Source organism: Nicotiana tomentosiformis, chromosome 1 (assembly GCF_000390325.3).
Source record: "Nicotiana tomentosiformis chromosome 1, ASM39032v3, whole genome shotgun sequence".
NCBI lineage: Eukaryota > Viridiplantae > Streptophyta > Magnoliopsida > Solanales > Solanaceae > Nicotiana > Nicotiana tomentosiformis.
The window spans coordinates 94,423,759-94,441,184 of record NC_090812.1 but is presented as its reverse complement, the minus strand read 5'-3'; the positions used below and the strand labels follow the sequence as shown (position 1 = coordinate 94,441,184).

At 34.0% G+C, this 17,426-nt stretch overlaps 1 protein-coding gene across 3 annotated transcripts; it reads right to left on the bottom strand.

The window, feature by feature from the left end:
* Positions 1-7,915: 7,915 nt before the first annotated feature.
* On the bottom strand, positions 7,916-16,803 carry LOC104113632 (fumarate hydratase 1, mitochondrial). 3 transcript variants are annotated; one of them, XM_009623853.4, is made up of 18 exons: positions 16,665-16,803; positions 16,341-16,508; positions 14,352-14,469; positions 14,051-14,200; positions 11,652-11,762; positions 11,467-11,550; positions 10,544-10,642; positions 10,388-10,438; positions 10,256-10,305; positions 9,965-10,046; positions 9,744-9,838; positions 9,534-9,600; positions 9,385-9,435; positions 9,189-9,284; positions 8,657-8,755; positions 8,528-8,557; positions 8,313-8,378; positions 7,916-8,234 (listed from the first exon to the last, which is right to left on the bottom strand). In XM_009623853.4, exons 2-18 carry the CDS (start codon positions 16,484-16,486, stop codon positions 8,148-8,150), a joined length of 1,482 nt encoding a protein of 493 aa, XP_009622148.1. In that variant the 5' UTR covers positions 16,487-16,508; positions 16,665-16,803; the 3' UTR covers positions 7,916-8,147. The 3 variants fall into 3 exon arrangements, with proteins under 3 accessions (XP_009622148.1, XP_009622149.1, XP_009622151.1); XM_009623854.4 differs by having other exon boundaries at positions 16,341-16,505; positions 16,665-16,787; XM_009623856.3 differs by lacking the exons at positions 16,341-16,508; positions 16,665-16,803 and having other exon boundaries at positions 14,340-14,473.
* Between the last annotated feature and the right edge of the window lie 623 nt (positions 16,804-17,426).

Below are 17,426 nucleotides of genomic sequence, written 5' to 3'. Positions count from 1 at the left end.
TTAAAAATACATTAAATAACATAGTGGGACAAAGATGCTCATTTTGCACTTCGTAATGTATTAATAGAGCATTTATGGGAGCAACATATTAATCATGTAAGTTGAATATTTATGTAGAAATTAAACTAAATTTTACCATAATATAATATTTATTTAATTATATCTTATCAATGATTTCATTTTTATTTGAATTATCCATTAATATGTATGATGTATAATATTTGCTTATAATTTATATTATTTAAAAAAATTATGGTATAAAATAATTTTATATTAAATGGTTATATAAGAAAGAAATATGAATTATATGGGACGAATATGTAAAAAAGAAAAAAGAAAGGATTTGTTTTATGAAATAAAAAATAAATTTAAATTAAAATATATATATATTATAGAAGAGAGAGAAGAATATAAAAGGAATATTCTTTTTTGGTATTAAAAATAGTGTAATGGGTTGAAGTTAATTTGAACTATTTTAGTGTAAAAAAATGGTGCAAGGTTAGAGATCCCTAAGAATGCGTTTTTGTAATTTCTTGAGTATTTAAAATGTAATAGGCTCGTACCTTAGGAATGAATAACAAGTGGGATAAGTGAGATTCATTCACCTATCACTATCAGATGCAGTGAAAGCGATTTGTTAAGTACACAGAACCTGCGAGTTGCGGCTCTATACATTTCCCAGGCAGAAAGTTGTTGGAACCACTTGGTCAAAAGCCGACTATGACCAATACTATAGCGATATTCAAATAAAACCGATAAATTACACCAATTCGATAATTCGAGTCAAATCGAAAAAAAAAATTCGACTATGATTTGGTTAGATTTGGTTTGATATTAGAAAAAAAAATTCCGACTATATTTTTTTTGGTTTGATTTTAACTAAAAAAAAGTCAAATCGAAATCAAACCAACCCAACATTATATGCATAGAAGTTTTAAATATATCTAATACATAAAAATATTTATTGTAGTGTAGTTTATAAATATTTCTTAATCTTTTTCATACTTTTATCTTTTAACGTATTATTTCAAGTTTGGACTTATAATTTTTGGATGCTCCAATAAGTTTTATAGTCCATAAATGTTAGTAACTCAAATAAATCCTAAATCAAAATCAAATCAATACTAATGCTAATAAAACATTCAATTCAATTGTACTATGAATGAAAATAGTATTTGATATCTATTTTTTAGTTTTTTTATGGTTTAGATAAAATTTATAACTTATTTTTCTTTTAATGATTAGTCTGTAAATAATACTCGTACTTATTAGTCGTAATTTTAAATTATGTTTGTTTTCATTATGGTTTATTAATAATAATTATTTTATGCAATTTTATTATCTTTATTGTTAAATATTTTAGTACAATGCCATGACTCATCTCATATTTATATTATTTTGTTGAAAAATACCTTATATAATTATGTCTTACTAGGATTAAAGAAATATTTGGAGCACAAATTTTACGTTTTGTGCAATGAAGACTTTATAAGAAAAAATCAAAAAAAATCCAAAATTCGAAAAACCCGAGAAAAAACGAGATTAAAAAACCTGACTTTTATTGTTTTGGTTTGGTATTTAGATTTAATAACCTGATACAATTGGTTTGGTTTGGTTTGGTAATTAGAAAATCCGAATCAACCCGACCTATATACACCCCTGTCCCTATTATATTTTTTAATGAAGCAAAGACAAGTGAGTTTATTATCTAGGGTTATGGTGGGATGAATAAGATTGTTCTACTCTTAATCAAATGTCTTGGGTTTGAACTTTAAGAATGAAAAGAATTCTAGTACGAAATGCTTTTGACTTTAATGAGCCTTACGCGGTGTAAAACTGAATTAACTAGAGCCTAATGCGGATACCAAACAAAAAAAGAGTTTGAATATGTAGAATTAGAGGTATATCCAGAATGTTAAGAGCACGAGTGCACTACTACTTTTAGATAAATATGTGATTTGGCAATAAAAGAATTTTACGGCAACCAAAATATACGAGCAAACTCTTACTAATATTATTAGCATTATTTATATCCTCGACGTATTTTTATATTTTGAAAACTGTCAGTAATAGCATTATTACTTAGAGTTTTAAATTTTACGTTCTATATATGGAGATCTTTTTATGTACTTTTATTTTCCTCTAAATATATGATTTGAATTATTAGTTTTTGATGATGGTACGAGTTTAAGATTAGCATTATTAGTTTTTGATAAAATGTAAACTTTTTTTTTTGAGAGATTAACCTTTCAAGTTTGAAGTTCTCCTTTTTCAAAGAACACTTACAACCTACTATTAATCTTCAAGAGGAAAAGATAGGATCACAAAACATTTCAAATATCTTACACACAGCAAGCTAAAAATCATTAAAAAATTATTCATTCATCCTATTACGTAGATCTTTTTATGTACTTTTATTTTATCGTAGATATGTGATTTACACTATTAGTTTTTTATTATAGTACGAGTTTAAGATTTTTTTATTTTTTTTACAGTACTTCATTTCTTGAAAAAATATAAACTTTTTTGAGAGATTAAACTTTCAAGTTTGAAGTTCTCTTTTATCACATTTCATGAAATATTTAAGTGAAAGTTTTATTTTTAACAAATAACGTAAGGCTGAGTAACCAAAAATGAAAAGGAAACAATTAGGGGTCATTTGGTATGAGGTATATGAAGGTATAATGCTGGTATAAAAATTTAATACCACCTTAATACTTTGTTTGGTTAGCAAATCTGGTATAAGTTATTCCGGGATTAAAATTAGTACCGGGATAACTTCCTTGTGGAGGGTGGGGTAATTAGTGCCGGGATAACTTATACCTTCTTCTTAAAAATTATACAATTGTCATTTTTAATACAACATACCAAACAGTGAATAAAAAACAATCCCAGCATAACTAATCCCAGCATAACTTATCACGGCATAAGTCATATTCAAACCAAACGACCCCTTAAGAAACAGAAGTATTTTTAATTAAAAAGTCCAAGAAGAAGGTGCACTCCTTCATCGTTAAGCCAAAGTGCTCACTTGAGTATGATTGCACATATACCTATTTAAGAACAAAATCAAAAAAATACGAATGTTATACATAGTCTAGGACGGGAGTATGGGTTCGCATGAACCCATCACCTCCCATGTAGATCCACACCAGTGGAATCTACCGCGGTTTTTGGGTCATCAGTGTAGAGAGAGTAGTCCACGGCACGAACAAGACAAGAGTATCGTTTCCAAAACAAGAAAAATGTTATTCAAAGCAACACCTTTTCTTATTTCTTACTGGGATATAGTGTTAAATGAACGAAACATTTCTTGGAATGAAATGACCTGAACAGAAAAAGAATAGATTCGCACAACTTATCCAAACAGTTTGTGATTAAGGCATAATTGATTATTTGATTGACATTTTCTTATTTTGGCATCATTTCAAAATATTTCACTGTACCATATACACTGAAGTTATGCAAGTTTATGTATGCTTAGTAAATGACGTATTTGTTCATAAAATAAAGTTACAAGACAGGGTTATATCTTTTATTGAGGATAAAAGGAATCACAAGCTCTATTTTGACACTAGATACTAAACGATCATAGGTGCTCCCTGCTCCGGATAATAATCTTTTGCTTTTTCTCTTTTCACTTCCTTCCACATAAATCAATCCTTTTTTGGCAAGCTAAGGATGAAGTGTATATCTCAAAACAATAGCTGAAAGTAGTTCTCTAGTAGGTAAAATTTAACTTATAAGCGGTAATAAATAATCACATGAGGCATTTGTCATAAGGCCAACCCGCTTGGGTCTTTCCCTTTTAGGCACATACATTAAACAATGCGCCAAAATGCACATACAGAGAACTGTAAATTATCGATGAGGCTTACTTAGGAGCACTTGCTCCTAAGCGCTGGTCATGATCCTAAATTGGATCGTGACAAAGTTGGTATCAGAGCTTTTGGTTATTCTTGTGACTAAAGGAGCATACGTTGGTAGTAGAATCTCAATTATGATTATGTAGCCAGTCGTTCCCATAATCATAATTCTGCGAGGGAGTGATATGATGTGTCTTGTTTTTCTTCTTATTCCTCCTTACGTGTGTGGCGATTAGGGCCAGATAACACAATATGTCACCTTTTATCTAGTTCCGGTTTGGCTAGGACCAATCATCCAATAATAGAATTTAGCTAGAGGTTCAAAGACACAAGTGCTGCCAGTGAACAATTAATCGTCTCCCGGCAAAAGAAAGTGACAGAAATAATATAAAAGCCAATAAAAAGGGCTATTGTACCGCAACATGGGGCTTTCATACTCCTAAGATGTGCATTAGATTCCATTTTAGAAAGTAGCACTAGTTCACTGTTATAACAATAGAATAAAGTCATCACAAAGTTATTTACTTTCATGTAAAAGGAAAAATTTAGATCTTAATGGATATAATGGATAGACAAGATAAGCATGGAAAAAAAATGAAGCTTTAGAGGCCTCAGACACCTAAATTGACAAAGATTATCGGAAATAAAGATGTATCCTTAATAAAGTTCCTAAAGTTGAAACTGCCAAGTTTAAGATTTCTGATAGTTTGGAGGATCCTCAGATACCCTAAGGAATGTATTTTTGTGCGTTATGGGATCTAAAATATACTGGCAAAAAGGTCCGTTTAGCTAGAGTTTACAGACCGGAGAACTAGCCGATTAATGGTATAATATCGTAGTATTAGGAAGAGCAACACATTTTACTTGGGAATGAGTTCTCTAAACTATTTATGAATCACTTCCTTCTTGTAAGCCAAAAGCGTGAATCTACTAGGTAAGAAATTGGTTAACACAATAGAAGTACCGATATATGCCACTAGACTTCCTCAACTAGCTAAATACACATTATCTAAAGTTTAAGGAATTGTCTAAGGGGTGCTTAACCTTTTAAATAAGGCAGTAACCTCATTTACGAAGAGTATGATCTATTTTATGGTAATTGAGCTTGCTAAAAGATTGAAAACATGAGTGTGATAGGTATGCAACAAAAGTTTTATGAGCGAAGTACAAGATTGGGGAATTCATTAGGCGAGCATTTTAGCGGGGGTCAAACAATTGGAAACATGGAATATGAGATGTTGAATGATCCATTTGGGGTGTTACTCATGTGGGAGGATCTAAGTTAACTGAATATATTTAACGAGCTTGCCAAATTCAAGTTGAACATAGGGATATCTTAGTCGACTTGATATTAGTTAATATGGTCTACTTGAAATGGATCAGTTATTTTCTTGCCATGCCACCCGCGATTACATGCAAAGGAAGTTGAGTTTGAGATGATGAACTAACCCAATTTTGTCCTAAGAGAAGAATAATTTTCAAAGATACATAAGGTTATATCATGTATCAAGGCTCAATGTTACTAAAGATTGGTTGTTGGGATCCTTAGTTATGATAAGAGACTTCCTAACTCGGAAAAATGTACCAATAGCTAGAGAATTCTTTGATATATTTTTGAGGATTTACCAGGACTAGCTAGTATGAGAATAGCCTTTGGTATTGATTTGACACCTAACATGCAACCCATATCGAAACCCCCTTATTGTATGAAACCAACGGAGCTAGATAGAGATAAAAGAATAGTTGCAAGACCTACTGATAAGAATTTTATCAAATCGAGTATATATTCATGGGGCACACCAATACTGTTTGCGAAAAAGAAAGACGAGACCAAAAAAGAAAGTTGTGCATAAAGTACATACTCTTAACAAGGCAGAAACATATAGTAATAAATATCCATTGTCTCATATAGATGGCTTGTTTGATCTGTTACAAAAAGCCATTGATCTTCAATCTGGCTATCATCAGCTTAGAATAAGAAAGGAATATATTTCGATGGCTGCCTCTAGAACTCGGTACATACATTAAGAGTTATTTGTGATACATTTTGGACTGGCCAATGCTCCAACTGTATTGACGTACATAATGGATAAGGTGTTCAAGTTGGCTCTTTGGAGGAAACAAAATTCATAGTTCTTAAAAGTGATATTCTTGTATATTCTCATAGCCAGGAAGAACATGAGGATCACTTGAAAAATGTGTAAAAGACGCTGGAGAAAATCAGCTTTTTACCAAGTTCTCGAAGCATGAATTTTGGCTAGACTCAATGGCATTCCTCGGGCATATTGTAACTAAGGATGTGATTACAGTAGATTCCAATAGGATAGAAGCAGTTCAGAAGTGGCAAGGATCAACTACTTCTATAAAGATTCACAACCTCTTGGGGTAAGGAGGTTACTACAAGCTATTTCTGTAGAATTATTTTATAGTAGCGGCGCCATTTACCAAGTTAACATAGAAGAAAAAAAAATCAAAGTTTCAGTGGACGAAAAAATGTGAGTAGAGATTTTTGAAGCTCAAGACATGTTTGACCACTAACAATATTAGCCTTACCATCATGTTCTAGAGGATTTACAGTAGTGTTATGTAATGCTTCGAATGTCAGATTAGGATATGTTCTCATGCAGACTGATCATGTGATAGCTTATACTTCAACACAGCTAAAGAGGTAGAATAAGAACTATCCCACCTATGATTTGGAGGTTGCCGTAATTGTATTTGCTCCGAAGATTTAAAGACACTATTTGTACAATGAAACTTGCGAGATTTTTATAGACCACAAGAGTCTAAAATACGTCTTCTAGGAGAGACATTTGAATTTTTAGCAAGGTAGATAGATAAAATTATTTAAGGACTATGACTATTGCGCTATTCTATATTATCCTGGAAATGCCATTGTACCAATGCATTAAGTAAAAAAATGTGGGGTAGTTCAGCATATATAGCTCCTATAACTAGACTTTTGGTTAAGAATATGCACAGACTAATAGTACAGGGGTCAGATTTAGTGTGAAAAATTTCAGAGCCATTGTTGGCTTGTGTTCAAGTAAAGTCTTCATTAGTAAAGCGCATAAAGGCCACTCAATACAAAGATGAGCGATTATGCAAACATCGAGATGAGGTTCGAGCTAGTAAAAGAAGGATATAACTAGTGACAGAAATTATATTCTCGATTAGGTAACTAGTTATGTGTTAAGACGAGTTATTCTTGAGGAGCTCACAATCCTAGATACGTTGTACATCCGGAGCCTAGTAAAATGTACCATGACTAGAAGAAAATTATATTTGGGGAAAATGAATGGAGGAAGATTAACTTAACCTTGTTTCTAAAAGTTTAAACTTGTTAGCATGTCAACATTTGCGACTCGCATGCATGCATGCTACAACTCGAGATTCCAAAGTGAAAATAAAATAGGATTGGCAAAACTGATTCTCTTGCGGGATATAAATTTTAATAGAATATGAAGTGTTCTATATTTATTGACCTTAAATAATAGGTTGTATGATCACTTTCTTATCAAGTGTTAGTAAAATGCATTTATCTCTTTTGTTCTTCCATATTCATATCATATGTTAAGATCTATTAAAGTCTTATATTTTTAGGTATCATATTAATTTTTATGTTTAATTACTAAATTCGGTTATAAAAGTGTACATCAACGAAAAAATTATTAACCTAAAAGCGTACATCAACGAAAAAATTGTTAACCTAAAAATGTACATCAACGAAAATTTTGTCAAACAACTAAAAAAATAACTATTATGTGTTACTAATAGAATTCTCCCATAAGAATATTTTAATCGATAATATGTTTGTCAATTTTTTATATTTTTACTAAATACTATATATTTACTTATCAAATATTTAACAAAGTAAGATTGAAATAATATTTAAGTAACAAAAAGTCCGAAAACCCCGACAAAACCGAACCAATCCAAACCGATATAGTTGGTTTGGTTTAGTTTTGATAAAAATCGAAAATTGAACCAACCCGGTCCATGTACACCCCTACCCGTCAGTAACGACAGCAACCTTAGCACAGCAACGGTAGGAAAAAATGATTCAGTCCATTATTTACTTCGCTATAGCTCAGGGTCTCATTACAAAAAATGGAGGCATTCCCCCAGTCAAGTGCTGATAAATTGTAAGGAATGAATAAACCTCAAGAATTGCGTTAAATATTTTATTTTCCTAGTTGAATTTGATGGACGAAAACAGCTAATATGATGCACCCTACAGCCATGGTCCTCTCTCCCATTTGATAGAACTAATGGAGCTGATCAGTCAGTTGGACCAATCATTTTCTCAGGAACTACAAGTTGATCAAACTCTTCAGATTTGAGGACTCCTAGATTGAGAGCAGCATCCTGCAGATTCAAATATACGTCAATTTTTTATTAAGAAAAAAAATTGATCCCCTAAGCATAATTGACAAATGTCATTACCTTCAAACTGGTTCCCTCCTTGTGGGCTTTCTTGGCAACTGCAGCAGCATTATCGTAACCAATTTTCTGAAATAGACAGCAAGCATATCAGCAATCAGTAAAATTTCTTCAGTTTTAAATCGTTCTTGTCAGTTCAGTCCTAACTATGCGGGAATAGTAGTAGTAAAAATTGCTGCAGGTAAGCATGTACTTTGAACATGTAGATGGATACTTACTGGGTTCAAACATGTGACGAGCATGAGCGACTGTAAAGTTATACACGAAATGAGATCAATAAAATAGAGCTTAAAACTTGTAAAGTAGAAGAGGGTACCAAAGTTAGTTTATCAGATACAGTAACTGACCTCGTGCAACAATTTAGCAATCCTCTCTCTGTTAGCTTGAATACCCCTCACACAATTCTTTTCAAAGGAAGCAGATGCATCCCCTAGCAATCTTACTGACTGCACATGACAGAAAAAGAGAGGTATGTCAGCCTTGGGAAGTAAAAAGGCAGCAGATACAGACTTAACTGCTTTCTTTTTTGATAAGGTACAGACTTTAACTGCTTTAGACTACAGCATCACGCATATGGTGCATCTAAACTATCAATGGTACTAAAACAACGATGAATGCACATGCTTTATAAATTTCCAGGAAGAATGGAGAGGTGTAGAAACCACAAATTAGTCACAATCAGAGATAAAATAGACTTCACTCCACCCCACCCCACATCTATTGCCAGGGTGAGAACATAAAAGTCAGCACGGTTAACTGCTGGCAAACATCTTATGGTTCCATGCTTCACTCTGACAGTAGCTTAGACTTGAGAATGCATACCCTTAATTCTAATTTAGTATTAACAGAAAGAAAACAAAAAAGAATGGCAGATCATACATGTAGAAGAGCATTAGCAATCATAGGCTTGAAAACATTCAGCTCAAAATGGCCATTTGATCCACCAATTGTGACAGCCACATGATTCCCCATAACCTGCAGCTCATAAAAGGTTCAACCATTAAACTTGAAAACAAACAACTAGCGAGGACCCAATTGTATAAATGTCATGCATTGGAAATCAAGGTGCAATTACCTGAGCACAGACCATCGTGAGAGCCTCACACTGAGTAGGATTCACCTTGCCCTGAAATGGAAGTCATTTTTAAGATTGGGTAGAAAGGTTAAAAATGACAAGAGGATGCATACATAGTCTTTCAACAGATTCAAAGGAAATGAAGTTACCGGCATTATACTGCTTCCAGGTTCATTTTCAGGAAGAATGAGCTCCCCAAGACCACAGCGGGGACCACTGAATAAAAAAGGATGTAAATCCTCCAAATGAAAGTAATTTGAAAAAAATCATATAATCCATGGAAAACAACATCCTTCTAAGCTTTGACGTCTCCAAAAGATAGCAACCTACTGAGGAAATAATACATATGAAACGCATACCTTCCCAAGAAGCGTATATCATTCCCAACCTTCATGAGGGAAGCAGCTACCGTATTTACAGCTCCACTGGTTTCAACAAATGCATCATGAGCAGCCTGCCAGTGCCAGAATTGTTAAACACTAAACAATGGTTGCGATTGCCAGCGTATTATATCAAAACAATGAGCAAGCAACCAGAACCTCCAATTCACAAACAATACACTCAAGAATCATGAGATTACCAGTGCTTCAAACTTGTTTTCAGCTGTTACAAATGGCAAGTTAGTTTCCTCTGCCACTGCTGCAGCAATTTTAATGTCAAACCTATGGAGAATGAACATAATATAACCACAACTCAAAACATATGGCATGGCTGAAGTTGGATATATGAAAGGATGACACAATAAGAGAGATAACAAAAACAAATTTAAAGGATTGAGCAGCTAGAATGCTCCCTCCACCTTTGCATACTAATAATGGAGATTGGGTGGCTGAAATTGACCACAACCCAACCTTAATACTGGAACACTTACCCTTTCTTTGTATTCAGTCCTGTCCCCACTGCTGTGCCTCCTTGTGCGAGCTGCTCAATGAAGCTGTTATCAGTTAAAACAGGACAAGGAGGAACAAGGAAATTAAAGGAAAGTAAAGGGTTGAGAAAGAACCTGATACATGCGTGGAAGGGTGCACAAGACTCGGTCAATTCCATATTTCACCTACAACAGCAAAGAACGCTTTAAGGCAAACCGAGGTGAACACTCTTTCTCTACTTGTAGTGACAACTTTAGCATGTAAAAATGCTGAAAGTAAATAGAGCTTACTTGAGTAGCATACCCACTAAACTCTTGTCCAAGAGTCAAAGGGGTTGCATCTTGTGTGTGGGTTCGCCCAATCTTAATAATGTCCTTGAATTCGACTGACTGGTAAAAGTAATTGGATAGGAAAGCGGCTTAGTTACAAAGGAATTAATAGTAATATTACAGAAGTGTGACAAATTGAGAAGATTTTGTGAGAGCATCTATTGACTAGATGCCAAGGCAAGCAGCAGAATTTGAATCAAAATAGCAAATGACTTCAAATAACATGACTTAGCTGCTCTGATAATATTAGCATTCGCCTTGAAAATCAAATTTAGATTGGCAATTAAGATAATCAGGCTGTGAGATAGGATCGGATCCAAAAGCATAGTAATTCTTCGACAATTGGGCAAACAACATTAACTTGAAGATAATTAATGTGTTCAACAAAGAGAAAGAGGTAGATGTTTTATCTTTGTTGTCCTGTAAAGGCATTCCAAAAGATTGAGCTGCATATTTGATTTGGTTTAATGGTATTGTAGCAGAATCTAATCAAAAGGCATAAATAATTCCAGATAGACCAACAGAAGATGGATACATCATGATGCTCTGATCTAATCAATCTTTTTAGCGTCTTGACTTTTCTGTGATACTGTCTTGACTTTTCTTAATTTATCTTCATCATAATGCTCAACCAAATTCACCATTTCGTTATATAAGTTCAGAAAGGGCAACCTGCTCCCTTTTGAGCATTAATGACTGAATAAGCATGAATTGCAACATTGTGAACCAATAGATCTGGCATCTATGTAAACGAGCAAGCAGAATACAAGAACCAAATAATGCTGTAAAAAGTATTTCAAAACTTATCGGAACAGTTTTTTTTTGGGAAAAATTTATTATATATTATTTTAATACTATACAAGTGAAACAACTTAATAGTCAACCTTTGAATGTAGTGAAGTATGCAACTGTTTCAGGTTTGGTACTAATCTTTTATTTAGCTCCATTGCCGCAGCAATATGCATCACCTACACATGAAAAAGAATAAGTATTACTAAGAAGTCAGCATAATTTTTTAAAAAGAATAGTAACATATCTTGCAACAAAAGTAACATTAAAGGAGGCTTACCGTAGGAAAGGTATCATTTGAAGATTGCGATCTATTTACATGGTCATTTGGATGCACATGTTTGTCACCGCGCTTATGGCCAAGTATTTCAGCTGCTCGATTTGCAATAACCTGAAGATATTTAATAATATATCATTAGAAAGGGAAAAACATGAGTTCATAACATATCAATTTTTTACCATTATCCAGTTGGTAAAAGGATGGTCATAAGAAGATAAATGAAATTGTTCCCAACTTCCTCAAAAGGTTCAGAAGACATATATTGCAATCCATCTAGGATCTGAAATATTTTAGCTACCATAGAAACACAGAAAACACATAATGCATATGCAACACTGAAGCACAACTGTTGAAGTCTTGGAGATAGCCAAATTTCAAAAAGCAGTGTTTTCCGGTGCAATCAAAGGAAAAAACAGAAAAGGGAGTAATATTTCAGTATCTTACCTAAACCACCAGAAGCTAACCAGTAAATGCACTTAAAGTTTTAAGAGGCAGAATGCATGTTCATGTAAAATTACTATCTGAGCAGCTTTCATCTATCAGATTTCTGCATAATATATTTATTCATAACAGTAGGTATTTCTCTCAAATCCCATGCAAAGCATCAGAAAACTCTTGAATGTGATTAACTTTCTCCATTGCTAGTAACCAACCCATCAAAAAATAGAAAGGTGGATCCCTCTTCCCTATGACACATACCCAATAGTCCAAAGTCGAGATATATTGGGTCATTGGCTAAAGAAATTCATTTGCTCGTTCGAACCAAGTATCTAGTGAAATCAAAAGGCAAAAATAACAGTCAAGTTCCAACAGAATAATAACTGTAGCAACTAGGAAGTAGGAAATAATTACAGCTCCAGCATATTTTTTTTGAGAAGGGTAGAGCTCTTGCATATTGACCTTATCGAAATATATTATCTCGAGATAACTGCACCAGCAATCACAATATCGTGGAAGACAGAACACTCATATTTTTAGCATTCAATTACCTGAACTGGGTACTGATAAAAACATGGACATTTGGTCTAATTCAATCCTAAAAGCTAGCTCATGAGATGGGGATTGCCCCCACGAACATATAGGGAGACAATAGCCATCGCCTCAACCAATAGGGGACACTTAACATCCCCAGCCCTACACTTCCAGGACTGAACATCTGGTGCGTAGACAATACAGTATAAGGGCCCAACATATGGGTAAACCAAGAATAGGGATGACTTTCTCTGATACCATGTGGAGAAAATGGACCCTGTACCTAATTTTCCCCCATAAGTTAGCTCAGAAGATGATAATTGCCCAAAATCATACAAGGAAACACCAACAAATTTCCCACAGCCAATGTGGGATACTTAACTACATGCCATCTAAACTAAAATAGATCATGCTCTGCATATCAAGAGCAGGGAACACTTTTTTCATTAGCAGATCCAGGAACACTTTTTCAAATTCAACAATCTGGTGTTTGCCAATACATCGCGCATTCTTTGGAATGAGCTCAGACATTTGATTCACGGTATTAATATGAAGACCTACATTTTGAAATCTTAGGTTCCATCAGGTATGTAACCGGACAAATTTTTGTATCCAACATCACCATTTGTATCACCCAAGTCATAGTTAATTACGAAAAAGATTGGCATAATGCCATAATGTAATACTAACAGATAAAATTACCTTTTTGATAAGAAAAAGCATTACACAGAAGTCACCAATGAAATTACATATACTTAATTGTGGGCAAAACCCACCTCAGTCACTGCACCCATCTCCTTATGTGCAATCTTCCCACCCTTAATATAGCCCAATTCCTACCTTCTCTAATCAAGCTTCACGTCAAATCCGGAATTATTGAAACCCAAGAACATTGAAAATTAGGACACCGGGCTTCAGATGCAGAGAACTCCATAAAAATATCAAAGTGAAGGGAGACAAGAATTTGGCATTCCTTACCCTTTCCCCTGTACCAACTTATTTGTTTTATTTTTTTTCTTGCCTCTGGTAGCAATAAAGGACAGTTATGAATTTTTTCCCATATGACTGTTTATACTCAAGTATAAGATTCAGGGGACACGTTTATCCTGGAAGTATTTGCAAATGAGTCATAGTACAAGAGATAGTTTGTAATTTGTCCATATTGAAGTGATAATATTTTTTTCTGGAAACAAGAAGTTAGTAACAACGACATGAGACGTCCTATAGGAGGAGGACAAGCTCAATCACAAAGAAAAACTTAAATCAACTTTTAGAGCATCAAATTTTGTTTTTTCCGTGAAGACGGTTTCTTTGAATGGACTTTAAGCATTAAGATTATTTCTGGACCTGCTAGAAGCAATTAATAAGGCTCAAGCTTAGAACAAGCCTTCATACTAGGACCTGAAAGTTCATGAACATCTGATTACCTCGTTAGCGTTCATGTTACTTTGAGTGCCACTACCAGTTTGCCAAACCACCAAAGGGAAGTGGTCATTCAACTTTCCTTCTGCAACCTCTTCAGCAGCTTGCATTATTGCTTTTCCAATAGATCGGTCAAGGCCATATTCCATGTTCACCTGCAATATCATAACTAAAAGTTAAAATAAGACCAAAACAACTGCTGTCAAGCATTACCACCTACTTACTATACCAAAATTTTGATAAAATGAAATAGATAAAGAAGTTATCAACTGTTTACGAAGGAAACAGCATTACAGATTAACCAACCTTGGCAGCACACTTTTTGAGAATACCAAATGCACGTATGATTGGCTCAGGCATTCTTTCACGCTCACCCCCAATATCAAAATTCTGCAATGATCTTTGAGTTTGTGCCCCCCATAACCTGGAGGAGATACAAAAAAGACATTAAAAAGTACAATTAGAAGGAAACTCAAGATGGTGTAGTTGCACACTTGGAAGATAGCCCATAAAGTCTGCCCTTATCGAGAATAGGACTGACTACCAATCCTGAATATGGCAACTCTTAAACAGAGAATTTCAAGATCAACCTGATATTTCACACCTATTACCAGTTCTCTAGTTCATCAATGTCAAACGTACAGAAAAGAGCAGAGAAGAGAACCAACCCTTTGAATGTAAAGAGACATGTGGTGCACTCTAGGTACCTCCCCCACCCCACCCCACCCCACCCAAGAAAAAAAAACATCACCACAAAAAAAAACAATAGACTCCACTAAGTAAGATCGCAAGATTTAATGACATCCTTTGCAAAACAAGCCTACTTAACAGAAAAAGATTGCTGCCTTGAACAACAATTTATCGAAGAAATGGACAAACTCAACAAATTTAATAAGCTATTGCACTCCATGATTTGCCTAATAGAGAAATCATAAAGATATTGGATGCCGCTTGTCACCCAAAACAATAAGAATAACTTGTCTCCGTGCACAAGCCAGTGAAACAATGCCTTGAAACATTGTTAGGCCAAAATGAGAGAATACTAATTAAATTATCACTTTCTATTAACATTAAGGATTAATGAGGCAGTACAAGATTCTAAAAACAGCAAGTTGGATTGATGGAATTGCAAGACATGAAGATTACATTTAATTGATTAAAGGTCACCCGTCCAAAAGGTTCTCTACAGAAGAATTTAATAAAGATATTAAAAAGGGAGCTTCAAACTCTAATCACCATGGATTTATTTGAATTATATTGAGCTACCTTAGCAAAATTAAGTTCAGCCTTTCAACAGTGACTTCAGGATGACAATGTAGCATATACTCTAGCACAACTTTGGATCAGTTATAGTATATGCTCTCTTGATCAGAGGAAAAGCTACACGTAGCATATACTCTAGCACAGCTGTTGTATTATCAGTCCAGAAACCTATGGTTGTTCTATATTGAAGCATTTCGATACTCGCTAGACTGGAGTTTTAGTTAGTTAAGGAGGGAGTTAGAAAACTTCTGCATCATATCTATGTTAAAGACAGCTGATTGTTCACTGTTGATAAAGCAGAGAACAGAAGAGAAAACACGTCCATATAGCAAAAAGAACTGCAAGGTGCGATCAAATCCATTAGCAACATAAACCTTCTTATTAAACGAAATAGTCATGGCTTATGGGCTAGTGGTCAATTAAGCTAGAACGGACAATGGCAGACCGGCGCTCAAATTCCAGTAGAGCAAAAAAAAACTAGGTGATTTCTTCCAATATGTTTAAGTCTTGACGGAGAAAATTATCCGTGTATGCACTGGTGGAAGGTCTCAGGTAGCTGACTAAGTCGAGGTGGTGCAAGCTAACTAAACACCACCATTATAAAAAATAAAAAATAAAAAATAAAAAAAAAATTGGTATTACTCTTTGCAACCTACTTTCTTCTCACTAGAGACACGGACAAACCCATACAACAGCATAAAACCCTAAAGGACTTTAACACACAATTAATCATTCAATATTCAATCGCCAATGGCTCAATCCTATATTAATTTGGCTCGAGTATACGAATACTCTGTCCCCATTTATTTCACGATTCTTCACAATTTGATTATTTTTTTATATTGACTGTCAACTTACTATGATCCTCCTTCTATATTCATTTTTTCATTTGACTTTGCTTTTCAAAATTTCACATTAACACGACATGAACATGTAAAGAGCTCAGGTAAAATATTGAACATGTGAGAAAGGGGAAGCCAAAAAAACCACTGAATAAAGGGAAAAAAAAAGAGAGAAAAGGAAAGCACGAACTTGTCCGATGGAACGAGAATGGGACCAAAAGTGTCTTTTTCCTCCCTGAAAGAGGTAGAGAAAAACCTCCAGCAAGATGTATAACGTAGTGAATCTGATAAAGCTGATCCAGCTGATAATCGACGTGCCGCTATTAACATCGCCATATCTCTGCAGCTCTACACACTTCTGATGAGTATAAATTAGGAAAAAACGAGATCAAAACGGATAGACAGAAGGAAAAAGAATCAAATCAGAGTTCCAATATACTTATTCAATATTTTGCAAGTGAAAAGTAAATAGAATTTGACCGAAAGAAAATGTATAGAGCTAGGGTCAACAAACCAGCAGTCCGCGAGCCGCCTGGATGCGAAATGATGGAGAATGTTGATCTGAGAAAGTAGCAGCGCTAAGTATTACTTTTTCTTGTAGTCTAGAGGTTGGAAAGTTTAACAACAAATCCAATCCGAAATGTCAAAAAGGCCGTGTTATGGGCCATTTTAGCAATGGCACAACCTTCAATGTTTGACGTGTCATGGCTTCTTTTGAATTTTGGAGTAAAATCATTTATTTTTTGAAAAGAAGATTGCATCCATAATTGGTGAAATTCTTCAATATAGCTCCAAATGTGATCTTCAATGATAATTTGGTTGCAACTTATAAACAACAGAGCGTGCAAATTTTTGAATAGAAAATACGGATGCACTATTAAAAGAGGAGCAAAAAGAAAATATTAAGTATCTTATTCCTTTGGTAAACCGTACCATATTCAACCAAGTTCATCATTGCCATCAGATAATATTAAAATAATTCTAAAAAATTATATATAAAATATATAGTTTGACAAAAAGATTATGAGTTTACGTATACAATAATTTGAAGAGTAAATCAGTCATGCGCTCCTGGTATAGATAACATATTCAACAACAAAAAATTGTATCTTAATCTCAAACTAATTAAATATATATATATATATATATATATATATATATATATATTATATATATATTTTATTTTTTATTTTTTTCATGTATGTGCGCATGTTTAGAATAATTGCCTATCTATATAAATCATGTTTCCGCTAAAGCAATTTCAAATGACGCCATT